The following is a 19,980-nucleotide window of genomic DNA, read 5'->3' on the forward strand; positions in this document are numbered from 1 at the left end:
GGAGAGCTACCGTTGGCCACCCCTGCGGGTATGCCGAGGCGTCTTCCCCCTTCCTCACGAAAACCTAGCGATTCCGCCAAAACGCGAGAGCCAATCAGATAGTTCCGAGATCTGTGGTTGAAAGCTAGGTAGTCGCGAGACTGAGGCGGGGTTTAGAAAGTTGTCGGACCCACGGCATGGAAGTGCCTTGGAGCAAACGGGAGAACTTGGTGTCGAGCGCGCCAGAGTTGGATTGGATGGTTTAATACGGGAGATAGTGACGGCGCCCTAGAGGGATCCCGCAAATAGTGGCCGAGGGTAGCGCGCGTGGCTGGGCTCTGGTTCAAGTCGCGAAGCCGCGGGCTGGCACTCTGTGGGCCCGGAGTGACCGAGTAGCGACTAGTTGAAAGGTCCCTGTAGGCCGGGGTGCAACGGAAGAGGGGCAGGCTGGGCGGCGGCGGGAGCAGCTAGGCAGGACAACCGGAACATAGCAGTAGGGGAATAGTGGAATCAGGTATGTCTGTAGATTTTGTTTGTAGAAGAAGATTTAGGAATAGCGTATTTTAGGTTGGTGCTAACGACTGGGAGGTGGCTGGTTCTCTAATGTGCTTGCTTTTGAAGTCAGATCTCAGTGGGACATATTGCCCAGTGAGCATGCCTGAAAGGCTAAAAGCACTGTGATGGAAGACTGAATAGAGGACTTTGATGTTCCTCACAAGTTGCCTGTTGGCTAAGGTACAGAAGCCTTTCTCATCTGGGTGAAATACCAGGTGACTGGAATACAGAACAGCTGCTGCACCATGATGACCTGCTCCCACAATGTTGTCTTCCTCCTGGATACAGCCAGTTCTATGCAAAAGGCGCATCTTCATCTGGGCATCTTGAAGATCCTGAACTATTTGGGTTGCCGGTTTGGCCTGGCCAAGATCCGGTGGGGCTTCAAGTTCTTTGACTCCTTAGGTGTCCAGGGCAGAATTTCATGGGTAGGCAGTTTTCATGAACTTGGATCTCGCAGCTGGGAAGACTTTGAAGAGGAGCTGGAGGCTAGGTTTGAAAACCACTACCATGCTGTGAACTTGCCTGGACAATCTCCTCGAGCCTGTCTTGCTCAGAACGTACTGAAAGAAGCATTGCTTGATTATCAGTGGGACCGACCTGAAATTGCTTCTCCAGCCAAGGTGGTGTTGAGGAGCCAGAAAAGCAAATTAACTGTGACTTCAGAGAAGCCCCCAGAGAGCTCCAATTCTTCTGAGGGTTTCATGAATACCATTTTTCTCTTCTCTCCCTGCCCTCATTCTCAGAGGGAATTGCATCAGTTTGTTTCTGGAAGTCATGCTCATTTGTCTAATGAGCTGCCTACTTTACAGGACCTATCAGAAAAATTCATACCCAAGGGAATTCAGGAAATGATGGTTGCTCAGAAAATCACTTTGCATTGGGTGGATACTGCTGATTACTCCACGGTAATGAGAGAATTAATTATTTGGGATGCTGAATGATATGTGAATTTCTATGTGAATTTTGTTAAGCACACTTATCACATCTTCCTCCAAGAAGCAGAGAACAGAATATGTGAGAATTATTATTTTATCCATGCAATAGCACTGAAAAGTAGGGTGAGTTTCAAGAGAAGGTGAGTGAGCATGGTGATTGGCCAATGGTCATCCTGTGAATTTCTTGCCTGAGTGGATATTTGAATCCAGATCTCATTAATGTTTGTACTATTCATTTCTCATAAGTTACTCTAAGGCTGGTGTGTCTGCATTGTGTGTATTCTGATGCATCTGTGGAGCTTATGGTGCACACATTACAATATTCAATTCAACAGAGGAAGATCTGCATATATGTGTGTCAGTGAATATTATTGAAGGCCACTCTTGCAGAAACTGACTGTGCATGTTGGAACGCATTAGTGTATTGGGACAAGAATGTGGAGTATGATCTTGGGTTTGTTTTTTGTCATTAACCTATGTCAAATGTGACTGATTTGCTTCACTGGCATATAGTGCTGCAGCTGAATCTTGGCCACTATTCATATGGTCTTCTCACCTGTAGCCACAGTTCTGATTCATTTGAGGATTACTGTTCTAAATCAGGTATAGCCTGATTTCACAGGCACCTTGCTTGTCCATGCCAGGAATTTCAGCACCCCATGTGGCTGTGCACAGGTAGCTTTATGTAGAGTTCCCTTTTCATGTGAGATGACTGTAGGTTCCTTGGTAATTGTCATGCCTGGAGTGACAATTGTTTGCTCTGTTAGAAGAAAGTCACTTTTCATTTGGGGGAATATTCTCAATTCTTGACTTGTTTTTTAAAAAGTGATTTAGTTAATGATTTTGGCTCTTATACATTGAAGTACACATTTTTGCAGCCCCCCCCCCCCCCCAAAATCTATAAAACAGAAATAACAGCATTCTTTATTTTTGTATCTTTACAGCCTGGGTTACTAATAGCTTGGAGAAAAATGCCCTGATGGTGTTATTGGGGAATTTTCTTTGTGATGTTGTTAAGCTCCATGCAATGTGTAATGTACATGGACGAAAGGAGCTTGGAGAAGATTTGATATAATATTTGTCTAATAATCTACAAATATTGTTAACCTATGTTTAGCCTACATATATGCACACATATTGTAATTGCATGACACAAGTGGCCCAAAGAAGTGAGGTCTTTTATAGTTTCCCTCCCTGGTCACTTGAAATCTGCTGTTACTCATTACAAGTGCCTTTTTTATAACCCTACTTTTAATGCTGACATTCTGCTGTTTTTTCTAAGAAGCATGCCAGACAAATGTATAGGCAGGTCTCTTTGGTACAACAGAAAAATGCTGAAAGTGTATAGTTCTTTTGAGTTGTATTAAGAACAATGGTTTCCATGTAGAGAGAACTATCTTTGGTAGCAAAAATAGCATCTTGAATTACAGCATTTTTTGTATAATAGAGTTTTCCTTATTTATTATTTTCACCTCTCTGATACCACTAAGTGGAGCCTTTCCATTTTCTTCTTTCAGCTTCTTGATTCTTCAGATCATGTTGGGTATCACACATTGGCTGAACTGATGCACATCTTGAAGGGCACAATTTTGCCATCAGAAATCTTCGTTCCATGTTTAAATTGTCACAGAACAAAGACTTTCCCTTTGAAGTCCATATTCCCTGAGCCATTCTCATCATGGGCAACTATCTTGCCTTTGGATTCAACTCTGAACTGTCTATTCTCTTCACCTTCTGCATTACAAGCATCATTCCCGCAGCTGGAAGGAATTATATTTCTCAAGAGTGATGGTAATGGAAGTAATGCTGCTATTATATCCTGCAAGGGATTCTTGATTAAATTAGGGCATAAGAAAAGTAGACTTTGTGCTGTTATGTATTCATCTATGGATGAATCAGTGAATCTAGGTTTATGCAATAAAGCAGGGGTATCAAACATACGGCCCGCAGGATGGATCCAGCCTACAAGCAACTGGCACTCTCTTGCTTCCTATTTGAACATATGAAGCTGCCTTATACTGAATCAGACTCTTGGTCCATCAAAGTCAGTATTGTCTTCTCAGACTGGCAGCGGCTCTCCAGGGTCTCAAGCTGAGGTTTTTCACACCTATTTGCCTGGACCCTTTTCTGGAGATGCCAGGGATTGAACTTGGGACCTTCGGCTTCCCAAGCAGATGCTCTACTAGTGAGCCACCATCCTTCCCCAAATTTCCTATTTCCTGTTTCCAGCATCAAAGCTGGCTTTTGTCCAGTCTCCTATTTCCTGCTTCACAGAGGAGAGAAAGGAAGCCATGCCTCCCTTCCCTTGATTGGCTGAGGTCTCCTTCCTCTCTTCCTCTGGGGAAGGAGGGGGAAGGAAAGAGTCAGAGTCCCATAGCACCATTAACAAGACCAACAATGTTTTATTCCAGGTATAAGCTTTTGTGTGCCTGCACAGTTCTTCAGGGTCGGGGAAGGAAAAGAGACAGCATGCCAGAGAGAGAGAAAAATGGAGTCCCATGGCACTTGGAGAGATCCCCCTTTCCAGTTCTAACACTGTGGGGGCGGGTGGGGAACCTAAGAGCACAGCTTGCCTTCTTTATAAGTGGAAGGGAGCAAGAGTCCAGTAGCTCCTTAACAACTAACAAAATTTGTGGTAAGGTATAAGCCTTCATGAGTCACTATTCACTTCTGTAGATACAGCTAGAACATGAGTCCATCTGTCCTTATATCTTGGAAAGCGAAGTGATTTCAGACACCAAATAACAATAGCAGGCAGTCGTAATGAGAGAAAAAACCTAGGTCTTAATTCAGTCCAGGAAGATGCATTATCTTGAGTTACAATTCAGCAGTCTCCTTAATCTTCCTCTGAAATTCCTTTGTAAGAGAACTGCTACTCTTAGGTCAGCAACTGAATGTTCTGGGAGATTAAAATGTCCTCCCACTGCTTTTTCAATGTTGCGGTTTCTAATAGCAGTAGAAAGAGTAAGAGTCCAGTAGCACCTTAAAGACTAACAACATTTGTGGCAGGGTATGAACTTTTGTGAGTCACTGCTCACTTCTTCAGGCTTATTTCCATTCTTTGCATTCTCCTGGACTGAATCCTGTACCAAACTGAGACCTAGATTTTATGTCTTGTTACCAATGCTGATATCCCCCAAGCCTCTCTGCATATCACACCTAATCCAATCATGCCTGCTATTGCCATTTGGCATCTGAAATCATCTTGATGAAGTTTATATCTCTGGTACTTCATGCTACATTTTATGGCACACATGATCCAACCTGACAAAATGACATTTATATCAGATTCGGCCCTTGTAACAAATGAGTTTAACATCTCTACAAAGCTTAATGAAATTAAATTATCTAAGTAACAGCAATCATGAAGTTGAAATCTGAAACTAGGCTCCCTTGGAATCCTTAGTACAAATATGTAATTTATTGCTAAAGTCATCCTTATGAGAAATGGAAGGTAGCAAATGTAATAGTATTAAAAAGGGTCATGGAGCAGGAAGGAGGTTAAATTTGTGGGGAGTATTCCATGCTTGCAGAAGTTTGTTTTCTTCTGTGCTTCCCAAGGTGGTAAACAAAGAACAGACCTTTGCTCTTGCCAGGCGTACTACTTTACTTAACCCATTACTGTATCTTGGTTAGCTTGCGTATCTAGCCTTCTTTGAAAGCTTTTCAATCTCACTGTCTTGTGTTTACTGCCTTGAACAGGAATACAGACGCCACAGAGCTGTGCTGTGACCCTGGAGCCCTTGAGTGTGAGCCAGAGGCATTTTGAGAATCCAGTCAGTATTTTTCTTAAATGCACAGCGGCAGGCTGGAATATGATGCATACTAGTAGCTTCTACACGGAGAGCTGGATAATACGGATTTCCCCACCAGGCCAGTCTGTTCAGGAGACGTCTTTGTTTCAGTATCTTGTAAAGTGCATTGTGACCCAAGGATTACATCTGGTAAGTGGCCCATTCTGTTTAGAATAACACCTTATGTCTAGTTACAAATATATAAGTTATTAGATACTTTGCAGGGAAAGACTGTTCCTCTATTTCTTTTATTTCCCATCTTTCAGCAGCATAGGAATGGATTTTCCAAAGGGTCTTCCACACTGTCTAGACTTGCACTTTGTTTACCTTTGAACAGGGAACTTTATTGAACACCTTAGTACCATTCTTTGGCCAGTTTTTTTGATCAATTCATTTCTCATTGCTACTGCTGCTTTTGTTGGCTTTTATGGGTGTATGGAGAAACACCATTTTAGGCCTGTGCTTGTCTGGGAGTTGGCTAGAGGAGTCTATAAAACTCTAGGCAAGGCTTTGGCCTAGTCTATTCCTCCTTCCCCCTCCCCTCCTGTCTGGAAGCAGCACTTCTGAGGTGGCAGGAAGTCTTTCAGGCTGGTCTTCCAGAAGGCTGCAAGAGGGAAAACCAGTTCTTGGGCAGGAACTGGGTTTTATATTAGAGGTTTTTGGAGGGAAATGGGTAGTTCAAAGTTTTCAGGGGAAGCTGACAGTTGAGTTTTGATTGGAGTCTTGGTGACTGGTGAGTCGGTTCTTGATGGTATGGTCAGGGCCAGTTATATATTAGGGAAAGAAGGAGCGTTTATCCCTACTTTCATTTATTACTTCTGTTTACCCTGCATTTAAAAATGCCTGCAAATAGTTGCATGTTTTAAATAAATGTTTTGTTTAAAAGGTAGTCCATCTGTACCACCAAGGTTCCCCAACCACCTTAGACCACACTACTGTTAGAGGGGAAGGCATAGTTGGCAAGGGTGCCAATCCTCCAGGGGTCTCCCAAAGAAGGACTGTGGTCTCTGTGTTAACCAAGTGCTGGGTTGGCAGAGGACCTTGAGGCCACAGAACTGGCAAGGGGGAGTGGGAGTTCTGTTCCTCTCAGTCAGGAACCCCTAAATTGAACAGGGGGTGGCAGTGTGCCCTAGTGGTGGGAAGAAGATTAGCTCTCTTCAGGAGTTGGCGACTCAAAAGGGAGTTGACGGGACCGGGTCTGAAGGCAGAATCGGGCCGGCTCCGTCACAGGGTGGCTTGAGGGAGGAATCTTAATCAAGTCTACTTGGAAGTAGTCCCATGTTATTCATTGGGGCTTATTCTGTTGAGGGTGTTTTTAGTGCTGCAGCCTGAATCATTTATCTGTTTCTGAAGCATGGTTCAAAATTACTGTGCGTCATCTCTGTGTATCACTTGCTTGATCTTTGTTTCTTGTTGGGAAGGTTGCTGATGTGTCTCCATCTGGATCCTGTCCTCCCTGCACTGGGATTCTCTCCCCCATCTCCGGTACTGCTGCCATTCTTTCTCTTTTCTGTGCTGAAAGAATGGCTGAAGTTCAGAGATGCTTCCTTCAAACTGCTGAGGATGGGAACCTTTCCGGGGCAGATGACTTCAACTTCCCTGAAATGGTGAGCAGCGTGCTCAATCAAGTAAACAACTCGAAAGAAAGTGATCCAGCTAGTCCCGGTAAGTTTGTTTACTGAAAACTGCCTTTGTAAATAAAAACTGAGGGAGCCCTTCCCTGTTACTTGTTGAAGATTTGGGGACTTGTTCAGAGGAACATCCATGATTTTTGCAAGGTGCTACCAAGTCCTGTTGGCTCTTGTGAAGAAAGATGCCCAGCAATCTGCTGGGAAAATTGGTAGTTGGCTTCAAGCTGTCTTTTAGGGAATGTCTGTAACCATCTTCTGAGTTATCAGGATTCTCCAAACTGAAAACCTTTGGTCTGAGTGCCTTAAAAAGAAAAGTCTGGTGATATCTTAAAGACTAACCACATTTATTGCAGCATGAGTTTTTGTGACTCAGAACTCTTTTCTTGAGATGCTATGGAAATGCCTTGCCTTTCTTTTTGAAAAACAAAGCCACTTAGGCACCAGTATCTGATATTTTTGGTGCCTGGTTTCACTCTTGTTTTCTAATCAGTACATTTTTTCCCTGATGGCACAGCCATTTTGTCTAACGTAAAATCCTGTGTATGCCTAAACCTGGGAATAAGCACAAGTGAACTCATTGTGATTTGACTTCTGAGAATATCTTCATAGGATTTGAGGCTGCATTCTTTTAGCTGGGGGAGGCTAATGACGCTGATTATTACTTACGTTTTCTCTTTGTGTGTGTGTGCACATACATGTCTAGCAGAGACTCCACTTCCAGAGTGGTGCCAGCAGGAGCTGTTTCAGACACATCGCTGGAGCCCTATAGTGATTGAAGACTGGTATCTTTTGTCAAACCTCTGCGGAGAAAGCTCCCCTTTGATGGAATCATTAAGGTAATCTTCAAAGACAGTCTTTAGAGTAAGGTAGACCTAGGATACTCCCTAATTAGTCTCATTAAAATACAATTTTAGTCCCATTGAATTGAGCTAGAGATCTGAATTGAGACCCAGTGTGGTATAGTGGTTAGAGTGGCAGACTATTTCATTTCATTTTATTTAATTTATATCCCGCCCTTTCCACCAAAGCAGCTCAGGGCGGCTCACAACAGAAAAGTTCTAACATAGGATTAAGTTTTAAAATACATCAATTTACAACATTTAAACAATAAAACAGTAAAACAAAGCCATTTACCAAAGTACCATACTACAGCCTTCTATTCGACTAGAATCATGGAGATCCAGGTTCTGCCCTAGAAGTTTGCTTGTGACCTTGGGACAGTTATACTGACTCCCTAGCCTGCATCACAGGGTTGTTGTAGTAGTAGGCAAGGCTGGTTGACACGGACAAAGTGGTAGTTGAGAAGCATCTGGCTGCACTGAATGAGTACAGATCCCCATGGCCGGATGGCATGCACCCAAGAGTGCTCAAAAAAACTTTCTAGAGAGCTTGCAGAGCCTTTGTCAATCATCTTCCAGACCTCTTGGAGGACAAGAGACATGCCGCAAGACTGGAGGAGGGTGAATGTCATCCCAGTCTTCATAAAAAGGAGGAGGAATGGCCCAGAAAACTATAGGCCAGTCAGACTGACCTCTGTCCCAGGGAAGATACTGGAGCAATCTTAAAGGGATTAATCTGCAAGCACCTAAAGGACAATTTGGTGATCTGGGGGAGTCAGTCCAGGTCCTGCCAGACCAACCTCATTTCCTTCTTTGATCGAGTGATGAGCTTACTGGATCAAGGGAATGCTGTTGATGTTGTTTACCTGGATTTCCGTAAAGCTTTTGACAGGGTTCCCCGTGATGTTCTGATGGGTAAACTAGAGGACTGTGGAGTGGTCTCTAGGATAGTTAGGTGGATAGGGAACTGGTTGGAGAACTGTACTCGAAGAGTAGTTATCAATGGTATTTCATCTGAATGGAGGGAGGTGTCCAATGGGGTGCCACAGGGCTCAGTTTTGGGCCCAGTACTTTTCAATATTTTTAACAATGATCTGGATGAGGGTGTGGAGGGGCTACTCAATAAATTTTCAAATGACATCAAATTGGGAGGAGCAGTGAATACACCAGAAAATAGCATAGTACACCTGGAGTACTATGTGCAGTTCTGGAGGCCTCATTTCAAGAAGAATGTGGACAGAATGGAGCAGGTTCAGGGGAGAATGATGAGGATGATCAGGCCTGGAGACCAAGCCCTATGAGGAAAGGCTGAGAGGCTTGGGAATGTTCAGTCTGGAGAAGAGGAGGTTATGGGGGGGACATGCTTGCTCTCTTGAAGGATTTGAAGGGCTGTCATTTAGAGGAGGCCAGGGAGTTGCTCCTGTTGGCAGCAGAGAAGAGGACTCACAATAATGGGTTTAAATTTGGGTGGGAAGGTACTGGTTGGATATTAGGAAAAACTTTTTTACAGTCAGAATTCAACAATGGAATCAGCTACTGAGGGAAGTGGTGAGCTCCTCCTCACTGGCAGCCTTTAAGCAATGGCTGGACAAACACTGGTCAGGGATGCTGTAGGCTGATCCTGCATTGAGCAGGGGTTTGGACTAAATGGCCTGCGTGGCCCTTTCCAACTTTGATTCTATGAATGGAAGAGAGGAGAATGTTGAAATATGCTTTGAGTGTCCGTTGAGGGCCAAGGCAGGGTATAAATCAGGGGTAGCCAAACAGTGGCTCTTCCATACATATTGTGTGGCTCTTGAAGCCCTCACTGCCCCATTGGCTGGCTTGAAGGCGGGATTTGTCTCTTTAAATCACTCCACCAAGCTAGCTGATGGCTTGGAGAATGCATTTATAGTTAAAGTTGCTTTCTTTCCACCTCTTCTTCCCTGCCCCATCTATTTGCTTTCTTTCCACTTTTCCTTCCTTCCTTGTGGCTCTCAAACATCTGACATTTATTCTATGTGGCTCTTCTGTTAAGCAAGTTTGGCCACCCCTGGTATAAATGAAGTAAAATAACAGGAATAAACATATTAATTTTATTTATGTAAAGCATTTATTAGTCATTTTTCTACCTTATAGGAACTTAAGGCTACTTGCAATGTAAATAATAATATAATAAAAAAACGAGAGTAAAAACCAATAATTTAAAACTGTCAGTAAGCAGAAGAGGTAATCAAATGCCACCATGAATAAAACTGTCTTCACTGCCTTCTAAAGATCAAGAGTTCCCTTGGGAGACTGTTTATTTAAAGCTCATTTCTCTCTCTTTTTAAAAATATTGTGTTAAGATAAATCACTTGGGTTTTGAGTGGCTGTTGAAAAAATGGTGCAGGCTGAAGACACAGTGCAATCAGTTTTGGATTCCTGTATTTCAGTCTGGCTACTTGGATGCAGTTAGTGGTGGTCAAAAAAAGGGCTCTACCTTTCCCTACTGCAGCAAGCTTGAGGAGGATCCTTGTGATCCCGGATGTCACCACAGTGATGATTAGAAGGGGTGGGAGGGAGAAGGGTGGCAGTGTAAGGTGTCCTCTTATTTCATGGCTTGAGAGAGGGAGGAACATGGTTGTACCAGTGGGAGCAGAAAATATTCTTGTCAAGTGGTCCCAGTCCTGATCTTGCACTATAAACTGTAGCAGGGAACAAAGCATATTGCCTTGACACTAACAGCTCCAGTTGAATCAGCAAAATACAAGTTCCTGTGGAGTTTTTCCATTCTAACAGGTGTTCCTTCTAAGCTGAGTTAGCATGAGCTAGCTCACAGACCTTTAGCCTCCAGCTCACACATTTGTGATGACCTCCCCAGAGCACAATAATTTATGCAGTAACTCACAACATTCAGGAAAGTAGCTCACAACTTTAATACCAGTAGCTCACAAAGTAGAATTTTTGCTCACAAGACTCTGCAGCTTAGAGGGAACATTGGTTGTATGTAACTGTGCTTGGAGGCATGACCCCCCAGAGCGCAATAATTTATGCAGTAGCTCACAACATTCAGGAAAGTAGCTCACAACTTTAATACCAGTAGCTCACAAAGTAGAATTTTTGCTTACAAGACTCTGCAGCTTAGAGGGAACATTGGTTGTATGTAACTGTGCTTGGAGGCAAGACTGCAGCCATGGAGTCTGGGATTGCACAGGGTACCATGATTGAGTGAAGTGGTACAGGGAAATTGATGTTCTGGTCCCTAGCCAATACAAGAATGAGAGATGTTACGTTCCACGAGCTGTCCTTTGCAGCAGGGAGAAGCAAGCTCCTTCTTATTTGCCTAATAACCTTTATTTTGATGGGAATCTTTTTTTTCTCTACAGGTCACTGCAAGCAGCTCCAGCTACTGTGGAAGAGACGTGGAAGCCAGAAATGGAGCTTACCCAGAGCCTGTCTGAATTTTATCAGCAGAGAGCCTCCAAAGTCTTTGCTGCATCTTGTCGACAGGCTCACAAAAAGAGGCGTATGCGCAATTTATGTTTTTGTTGGTCTTTTTGGTGCTCTGCATGACAACCTTCCCCTATACTTTTCTTTTAAAGAATACATTAATTCTGCTGTCCTTGATTACATAAAGGTCTACAGCATTTAAATGTACTTGTGGTTGGCTGGATGATCATCTGTGATTCATCTCAATCTGGACACACTTTTTAAAAATTTGGGCAGGTGGAGCTTCCCAGACTCCTGTGAGGCAGAAGATGAAGACCATGCCTCGTTCCCTTCAGATGCTGAATGTTGCAAGGCTCAACATGAGAGCCCAAAAGCACCAGCCAGATGAAGAGCCGGCAGTAAGTGAAAAGGTAGCCCAAAGGCTGTTGCCTGGATCAGCTGACAGAGTGGAAGAAAAGGGAAGAACTGTGAGAGCTAAATTAGGTATGTGCAAAATGAGATCAACATGTCAATGCTCTAGCATCTCTGGCACTCCCCTCCATTACCTCCGAGCAACTCTTTTCTGAAAGACCACAACGCAGTCTGTGCCAGTGTGATGTAGTGGCTAGTGGGTTCAATTAGGAACTGGGAGACCATGATTCATATCTCCGGCAAGGAAGCCTGCTGGGTGGTCTGTTTGCCTAACCTACTTCATAAGATAGTTGTGAAAATAAAATGGAGAACAAAGTAAGCTGATTTCCCATTGGGAAGGAAGGCAGGATATGGATGAAGTAACTAAATAGATGCTGCGGTAGTAATCTCTTTAATTGAGATAATGGGATTCTGTGTCTTGGGGAGGGACAGTAGCTCAGTGGTAGAGCATCTGCTTGGTAAGCAGAAGGTCCCAGGTTCAATCCCTGGCATCTCCAACTAAAAAGGGTCCAGGCAAATAGGCGTGAAAAACCTCAGCTTGAGAGCCGCTCTCAGTCTGAATAGACAATACCGACTTTGATGGACCAAGGGTCTGATTCAGTATAAGGCAGCTTCATATGTTCATATGTCTTAGCAAATGATTTCAATTAAAATGATAAGGTGATAAAATGCAGATCTGGCAGTGGCTACCACCTGGAAGGCTCCAGGAGTACTCCTAAACTCTTGACCCTCGAAGCTGGTGCTAAAGGCGCCCCATCGAAGGTCGGTAAAGGGATCTCTCTTCCCAGGCCGCCCCGGCTTAGGCACAGAACCTCCGTCTTTGCTGGATTCAATTTCAGTTGACTTGTAACGCCTGGTCAACCTGGCCGCCCATCAGAAGATAGAGCTGGGTGTCGTCCGCATATTGGTGACATCCAGCCCATAACTCCAGATAATCTGGGCGAGCAGGCACATATAGATGTTAAATAATATTGGAGAGAGAACCACCTCCTGAGGCGCTCCACATACTAGTGGGTGTCCCCGAGACAATTTTTCCCCCACTGCCACCCTCTGTCCCCAACTTTGGAGAAAAGAGGTAAGCCATTGAAAGGCAGACCCCTGGGTTCCCATGTCAGCAAGGCAGTGCAACAGCAGCTAGTGGTGACAGATCTAATAACAACAGCACTGCCGATCCACCTTGATCCAGATGTCTTAGGAGACCATCCAAGAGGGCGACCAGTACTGTCTCCATCCCATGGCCCGGGTGAAAGCCAGACTGAAATGGGTCTAACACAGAAGTGTCATTCAAAAACCCCTGTAATTGTGCTGCCACTGCCCTCTCAGTAACTTTGCCCAAAAAAGCCAAGTTCGAGACTGGTTGATGGTTGGCCAGTTCGACCAGGTCTAAAGATGGTTTTTTAAGAAGTGGACGAACCACTGCTTCCTTGAGGGGTGTAAGAAAGGTCCGTTCTGTCAGGGACCTATTAATGATCTGTTGCAGTAGCACCAATAATTCCGTCCTGCATGCCCTTATCAACCAGGACGGACATGGGTCCAGATCACAAGTAGTCAGACGCACAGAACAGAGGACTTTGTCGACTTCCCTCAGACTGAGTGGAGCGAAATGGTCCAGCGTTGGAACAGATGACGGGCTCGGGGCCTCGAGTTCACAAACTGTATCTAAATTGGCGGGAGGTCACAGCGGAGTGTCAAGACCTTATCTGCGAAATCGTCAGCAAAAGCCTCGCAGCCTATTTCAAATTCCCTATCATTTGGCTTGCTCTGTGGCAAGTTTGTAAGTGACCGAATAGTACTAAATAATTGAGCTGGGCAAGAATTCGCAGAAACGATCTGGGCTGTGAAGTAAGCCTTCTTTGCAGCTTTGATTGCTGTCTCGTAGGTCTTCATAAACAGCCTGTAAGATGTTCTTGTAACTTCGTCATGAGTACGCCGCCAGCTTCTCTCTAGCTGTCTTAGTTGCTGTTTCATCAGCCACAATTCCAGGGTATATCACGGTGCCAGCTGAGCACGGTGATGAAGAATACGCTCTTCTAAGTCAATTGAAGACAATGGGTTTAAAAGAAGAAGAGATTGGATTTATACCCTGCCCTTCACTACTCAAAGGAGTCCCAAGGTGGTTTACAACCTTTCTCTTCCACTCCCCACAACAGACACCCTGTGAGGGAAGTGGGGCTGAGAGAACTCTCTGAGAACTGCTCTAGAACAGAACAGTTCTGAGAGAGTTATGACTGACCCAAAGTCACTCCAGCAGTTGCATGTAGAGGAGTGGGGAATCAAACCTAGTTCTCTTAGATAAGAGTGGCAGCTGGCCATGGCTTAAGTGCGGCACTGCTCATCCACTTCCTAAGGGCTTAGTTCCGTTTGGGCGGGGGGGGGGACAGGGAGAGAGAAGAAACGTAGCTCACCACAAGGGAGACCATCACCATGGCAACTCCACTGTAGTGCAGCTGTGCTGCTGAGGCATTGGCGGAGGCAGTAGGAGGAAAGGGGCCTCCCTGGCCCCCCAGATTGGCCAGTCCTGGCACAGGTGCCATGGCACATGACTGTCGAGGGTGGGGAGACACAGGCCCGGAGAGGCTGATCACCTGTCCCTCCCCACCCCCTGAGAAAGAACTGTGCCGATCACAGGCAGATGGGCATAGTCAAAGGAGGGAAGTCCCACTGACGCAAGGAGGAGAAAGGAGTGAGGCTGGGCGTGCCCAAGAGAAAGAGAAGCGTGGTTTGCTGCCGAAGTGGGAGTGGGAAGGTGAAGTGTGGAGCTGCAGGATTGGCCAGTCCCGTGGTCGAGCCCACCCACTGACAGAGACTTGTGCCAATGGCAGGCAAATGAGCGGAGGCATGTGACCTCCCAGCCAGCCATAAACAAACAGGAAAGACAGAGTGCAGAAATCTGCACACAGAGACCCCAGGCAAAATGTGCGCATCAGACAAGCGGACAGAGTCCCAGCATGCCACCAAGTCCCACAAGGAAGCCCTCCCCGGCACAGACTCAGAGTCCTTGTGGGGAACTCCACCACCACCAGCCATGCATCCACTCCATTCGCGCCCCCCCCCCCAACCCACTCACTGAGGGTTGTGCCATGGGCATAGCAGCCCCGTGGGGTTGGGCAGGCTGACCAGGCTGAGGTGCAGCCCCTGGCTCCTCCTCCCCCGTCCAGCCTTGCAGCAGCAAGGTGACTCATAGCCCCCTCCCCAAGACACAAGTGAGCCCGCCTCCAGGACAGTCCCTTGGGGAGCCCACTGACAGAGTGGCAGAGGGGAGGGGGAAGGGCGCAGGAAAAGGACAACAGGTGCCAAGCAGGAGAGACAAAGTAGGGCACATCTCAGACTTCATTGTGCTGGAACTGAGTGCGAAAGTATCCCAGGTACAATTCCTACAGTCTTACAGGGAGCAGGGATCCACTCAGAGAGGAGGGCAGGAACAGCTACCTGAGTAGAGGGGGGCATTGAATGGCCACACACAGAAGCCTCTGTTGATTTCCCACCTACAAAACAGAGACAGAGATCAAGAGCACCCAAAGGGGCGGCAGCTGCAGCATGAGGCCATGTTTTGGCCAGGGACTCTTGTAAAGGGGCAGGCTATGACCCACCTCCCCACAGGCATTGCGGCAGCTGCCAGCCCCCCCCCCCCATGGTGCCCTGCCGCGGGGGGGAAGGCAGAGGACAAACCAGGGGAGGGGGACGTGGCAACTTCCCCCTGCCTGAGCTTACTGCCCAGATCAAGTGCCAGAGATGCTGTCATACCACCCAGCCTCGACCAAGCGGGGGGCGGGGGACTTTGGGGTGCACAGCCGCACTTACCCATCCATGTGCGACTGCCCTTGCACGCTGAGCCTCCGGCAGCTGGGAACCTATTGGGACTCGGAAATGACAGAGGTTAGCAACAGAGGAGAGACCTCGCTCTCCTCCTCGAAAGTCAAAGAGCTCACCCTGTACTGCCTAAGCACCCTCGCTGTGCACCATCCACCACCAAAGAGTCCCCGCCCTACCTCCCTACAAAGCCAGAGTGGGAGGCTTTGTAGGAGAGGGGGGCTGTGATTGGGTGCTGGAGAGGGGGCTCGTCCCATCCAGGGCGTACGGAGATTGGTGTGCCATTTAGTCGGCTCCCTAAGGGGTTTTGCGGCTGCGCCGGGAACAGCAACAAACTTTGTTTTTGGGATATATGGGTCCCTATGGGATATGCCAGCATTTGCCTTGTAACTTTGCACCTCTCGTGGGGAGCGTTCCCAGGCTGGAAGGTCTTTGGGAGTCAACTAACGCAGGCCATGCCCCTTGGGCCGCCCCCTCCTGCACCAGTGTGGCTCTCCGCCCCGGTTGCACCACAGGCAGCCATGGGCGGGCATATGCTGAGGCGCCCGGAGACTGGCACAAGTCCCGTTTGTGCCAGCGGGGAGGGAGTTAGAATGGCACAACTGGCATTTCTGCCAACGTAGCGGTTAGTTCGCTCCCAAAGCAATTGCAGCCCCCCCCCCCCCCCCACTCCTCTTAGAATTGCATTGTTAACCGCTACACCAAACTGGCTCAAAGGGTGTGATTGCTTAGGATTTCACCATGTCTTTATAGTAAAAGTCACAAGGGAGTGAATTAAGCAGCTTAAGACAGGATAGCCTTTGGAGAGTGAGTGGTGTTAATTTAGGAAGCAGTAGACACTGGTCTGTGAGGAAGCAGAATTGTGTGAGCTTCCTTGCTGTTGCAACCCTGATCTTCACACGCTGTGCTGCTGCCATACAGATGTCTTTGTGATGGCTGCTGTGTCACACACACAGAGTTGGAACCTGCTTTTTGCCATTCCTTCGCTGGAAAAGGCACTGTTTCTGTCTTTTATGTATGCAAGTGGCATCAAGTTGCAACTGACTGACATGGTTTTCAAGGCAGGTGAGAAGCAGAGATGGTTTGCTTGTGCCTTCCTCTGCAAAATCTTCTTTGGTGGTCTCCCATCCAAGTACCAACCCCACCTAACTTTCAAGATCTAACAAGACTGAGCTGCTATATGCTGCTTCCCGCTCTCCACTGTCTTCTGCTATCTCCTTATTAAATGCAAGAGATACTTGCTCCAAAATAGTTTAGTGACTTATTAGTATTCCTTGGATTGCATGAAGCATTTGTGTCAAATCCTTGTTTTCTTGTCAGTTACATGTTTGTATGTTTATGTTTGGAAAACAGACTTCAAAACTGAGGAAGAGATTATCTCCTATGTAACTACAAGCTACCAGAAGGCTGTGGCTGATGGAGAAAATTTGTCCTCGTGTGCCCATGATATCGTGGCAGCTATGAACATTTTTGAGATAACAAATGAGGTCCAAGAGAGAGCGGTAGGTGGACAGACATGCTACAAGTCAAATGTGTGTATGCACAGAGCTGTTCCTAGGGGTGGTGTTGTGGTTAGAGTGTCAGACTAGAATCAGAGAGATCCAGGTTCAAATCCTTACCTACCTTATAGTGTTGTTGTGAGGGTAGAAAGGTTGAAAGGAGAACAATGAAGAGAAGAAGAAGAGATTGGATTTATACCCTGCTCTTCACTACCCAAAAGAGTCTCAGAGTCCCCTTTCCCTTCCCCTCCCCACAACAGACACCTTGGGTGGGGCTGAGAGAACTCTCTGAGAACTGCTCTTGAGCAGAACAGCTCTGACAGTTATGACTGACCCAAGGTCACTCCAGCAGCTGCAAGTGGAATCAAACCTGGTTCTCCCACTGCACCAAACTGGCACCAAAAAGGGTACCACTGCACCAAACTGCACCACTGCACCAAACTGGCACCAAAAAGGGTAATCAGGTGCCCCAATGTAAACTGCTGGAGGTGGGTTATTCTTCTGTTTCTGATTTGTAAACTAATTCTTTTTCTGCATACCTGGAGAATCCACAGCTGTCTGATGGTGGTTTCATTTTGCTGCCCTCCCAATAGGTAAAGGATAATCAAGTGCACAGTTAGACTGTGGCAGAGGCTTGGACTTTGTTATTTTATTTTGCTTTTAACTGGAAATGCCTTTTAACTATTATTGAACCGTGAGGAAAAATATGAAGTAATTAAAAATAGTAATCGTATTCAATTTATAAATAACTAAAGTGCTCTTCTGTGTGATGAAATGGCCCCAAGTGCTGATGGCATAGCCGCCATGTCCATTATTGCTTATGTTCATGTAAAATACGCACATAACGGAGTACAATATAACTATATCTAAAACAGTAGTATGTTTCAGTTTTTGTTATATTGTTGCAGACTTTGGCTATGATAGTATGTGTACATTTTTATCATGAAAGTCTTCTCCGTTGCCATAATAACTTGCTAGTAACTTTCCCCTAAACTAGTATACTTGCTAGCAGGGCTTTTTTGGTAGAAAAGGCCCAGCAGAAACTCATTTGCATATTAGGCCACACACCCCTGACATCACCATTGTTTCACACAGGGCTTGTTTGTAGAAAAAGCCCAACAACTTCATTTGCATATTAGGTCACACCCCCTGACACCAAGCCAGCCAGAACTCCGTTCCTGTGTGTTCCTGCTCAAAAAAACCCCTGCTTGCTAGTATCTTTCCCCTAAACTAGTATAATACTACAGTATTACCCCTGATCCAGAGTTCTTGCTTCAATGTATGCATCTTTTGTTTAAGGCATGGTTTTCAGAATTTGTGTCAATTTCTGGAACCATGTTTCTGTCCCGTGCAAATGGCACAAAAAAGATGTTAAATGATAGCAGTAGAGTTCTAGTTCTCTCCTCCCCGGAGAATGTCTTATGACTTCCTGTACACTGACCAAATATTTGTGTCTTCAAAGGCAAGCATATCTTCAGCCTATTGCGCTTTTGATGTTTTCTCTGCATTTGTTTATCTGCCTTACTCCAGATGTTTTCTTTGGGCCTTGAAATTAATCCAGTGCCTACATGCCTTTCTTCTCTTTTTCTCTTCTTTCAGCTGTTGATTTAGTGCATTATTTCTGGAGCTGTGGTCTGTCTTGGCTGTCTTACAGCAGCTCTTCTCTTCTTTTTTTGTCCACAGGCAGCCTGTACAGGTGCAATTCGAAGCAGTCTCCTGAAGACCAGCAAAGCCCTTCGTCAACAACTGGGCAACATTCCTGATGAGCAAGTCAAAGTCAGAGAGTATGAGCACCATGTTTTCTTTCAAAAACAGTTTATTATTACTACTGCGAAATGCCCAGTGGTGTGTTATGGGCATTCCCCCATGCAATTTGCTGGTAACTGTTTCACTACAAAGTAGCTATTAGCAATTTCTATTATTGAAGTTCATAGCTTTCTTTTGTTTACTCAAGGTAGCCACATGTCTAGTATAAAAATAAGCTTCTGAAAACTGGCAGAATTAAGAAGTTGATTGTGTGCCATCAAGTCACAACCAACTCATGGAGGGACCAGGACCATGGGGGTTTCAAGGCAAGAGGTGAGCATAGATGGGTTGCCCTTGTCTTCCTCTGCATAGCAACTCCAGTCTTCCTTGGTGGCCTCTGTTGAGGGATTACAATGTCCAGGCAATTGCCTGGGACCCCCACTAATGTTCAGTGGGCTGGATTGAGACTGGTGAGAGAGATTTCATATAGAGAGAGAAACAAGACAGTGGCTTTACCTTAGAAATTATTTATTGAATCTTGAAAACCATAATTCAGGAACTCTAAATCACGGGTGTCGAACTCATGAGGGATGGATCTGACATAAATGAGACCTTGTTGGACCAGGCCATGTGTATACCTGTTTAAGATTAAATAGCAGAGATATAAACTTTATAAAGGACATAAACACAATTAACATTTAAAAAAAAATTAAAACATGCTTAAAACATTAGCACTCGTTGGTTTTAAAGATGCTTTCCTTGAACTGGACAAAGGAAGCTCTGGCTCTTTCCTTCTTTCCCCAGGAGACCAGGAGGGGGAGGAGCCTCAGCCAATAGAAGGAGAAGAGGCTTGGCTCAGTAGCTCTGCTTTGCAATTGAGAGAGCCTGGGAAAGCAATCTCTGCCTTTCTCCCTTCCTCTCCCAGGGAGGAGCCTCAGCCAATGGAGAAAATAGAGGTTTTGCTCTAGCTCCTGTGCAGTTGAGCAAGCCTTGCAAAACAAGCTGTGATGCAGAAGGAAGCAAGAGAGACAGAGAAGGAAGCAGCTGACAGCAGATGCTCGGGAACCTAATAGGAGCCCTCCAGGGGCCTGATTAAGCTCCTGGGCTTCCGGTCTGGGAATCAAGCTGAGCTGACATTCCCTGAATAAGGGGGAAACTTAAGTCTCTGTTCAGGGTAGTAAAAAGCCTGTTTTTGGCTTTCTGCCTACATTTCTCAGGTAGAGATTTGTCCTGGATACGCACAGTAACTCGGAGGATGGTTAACCTCGGCTGATAGGGGGTCTCGGAGGAGACTTCTTAGAAGCTTTGAGGACCACCGAAGAAGGGTGGCATTTTCATCATCTGCAGAGGCTTACAGAGCCATTTAA

At 45.8% G+C, this 19,980-nt stretch overlaps 1 protein-coding gene across 1 annotated transcript in view; it reads left to right on the forward strand.

Annotated features, from left to right (window-relative positions):
* The first annotated feature begins 726 nt into the window (after positions 1 to 726).
* The window catches only part of TICRR (TOPBP1 interacting checkpoint and replication regulator), a 47,631-nt gene continuing 28,377 nt past the window's right edge, over positions 727 to 19,980 (forward strand). Inside the window, exons 1-9 of the mRNA XM_060260335.1 lie at positions 727 to 1,442; positions 2,990 to 3,263; positions 5,175 to 5,416; positions 6,688 to 6,931; positions 7,604 to 7,733; positions 11,084 to 11,223; positions 11,424 to 11,630; positions 16,722 to 16,870; positions 18,551 to 18,651. Of these exons, the coding sequence (XP_060116318.1) occupies positions 780 to 1,442; positions 2,990 to 3,263; positions 5,175 to 5,416; positions 6,688 to 6,931; positions 7,604 to 7,733; positions 11,084 to 11,223; positions 11,424 to 11,630; positions 16,722 to 16,870; positions 18,551 to 18,651 (2,150 nt within the window). The 5' untranslated portion in view covers positions 727 to 779. The remainder of the gene's footprint in view (positions 1,443 to 2,989; positions 3,264 to 5,174; positions 5,417 to 6,687; positions 6,932 to 7,603; positions 7,734 to 11,083; positions 11,224 to 11,423; positions 11,631 to 16,721; positions 16,871 to 18,550; positions 18,652 to 19,980) is intronic.

Source organism: Heteronotia binoei, chromosome 19 (assembly GCF_032191835.1).
Source record: "Heteronotia binoei isolate CCM8104 ecotype False Entrance Well chromosome 19, APGP_CSIRO_Hbin_v1, whole genome shotgun sequence".
In the NCBI taxonomy this organism is placed as follows: Eukaryota; Metazoa; Chordata; class Lepidosauria; order Squamata; family Gekkonidae; genus Heteronotia; species Heteronotia binoei.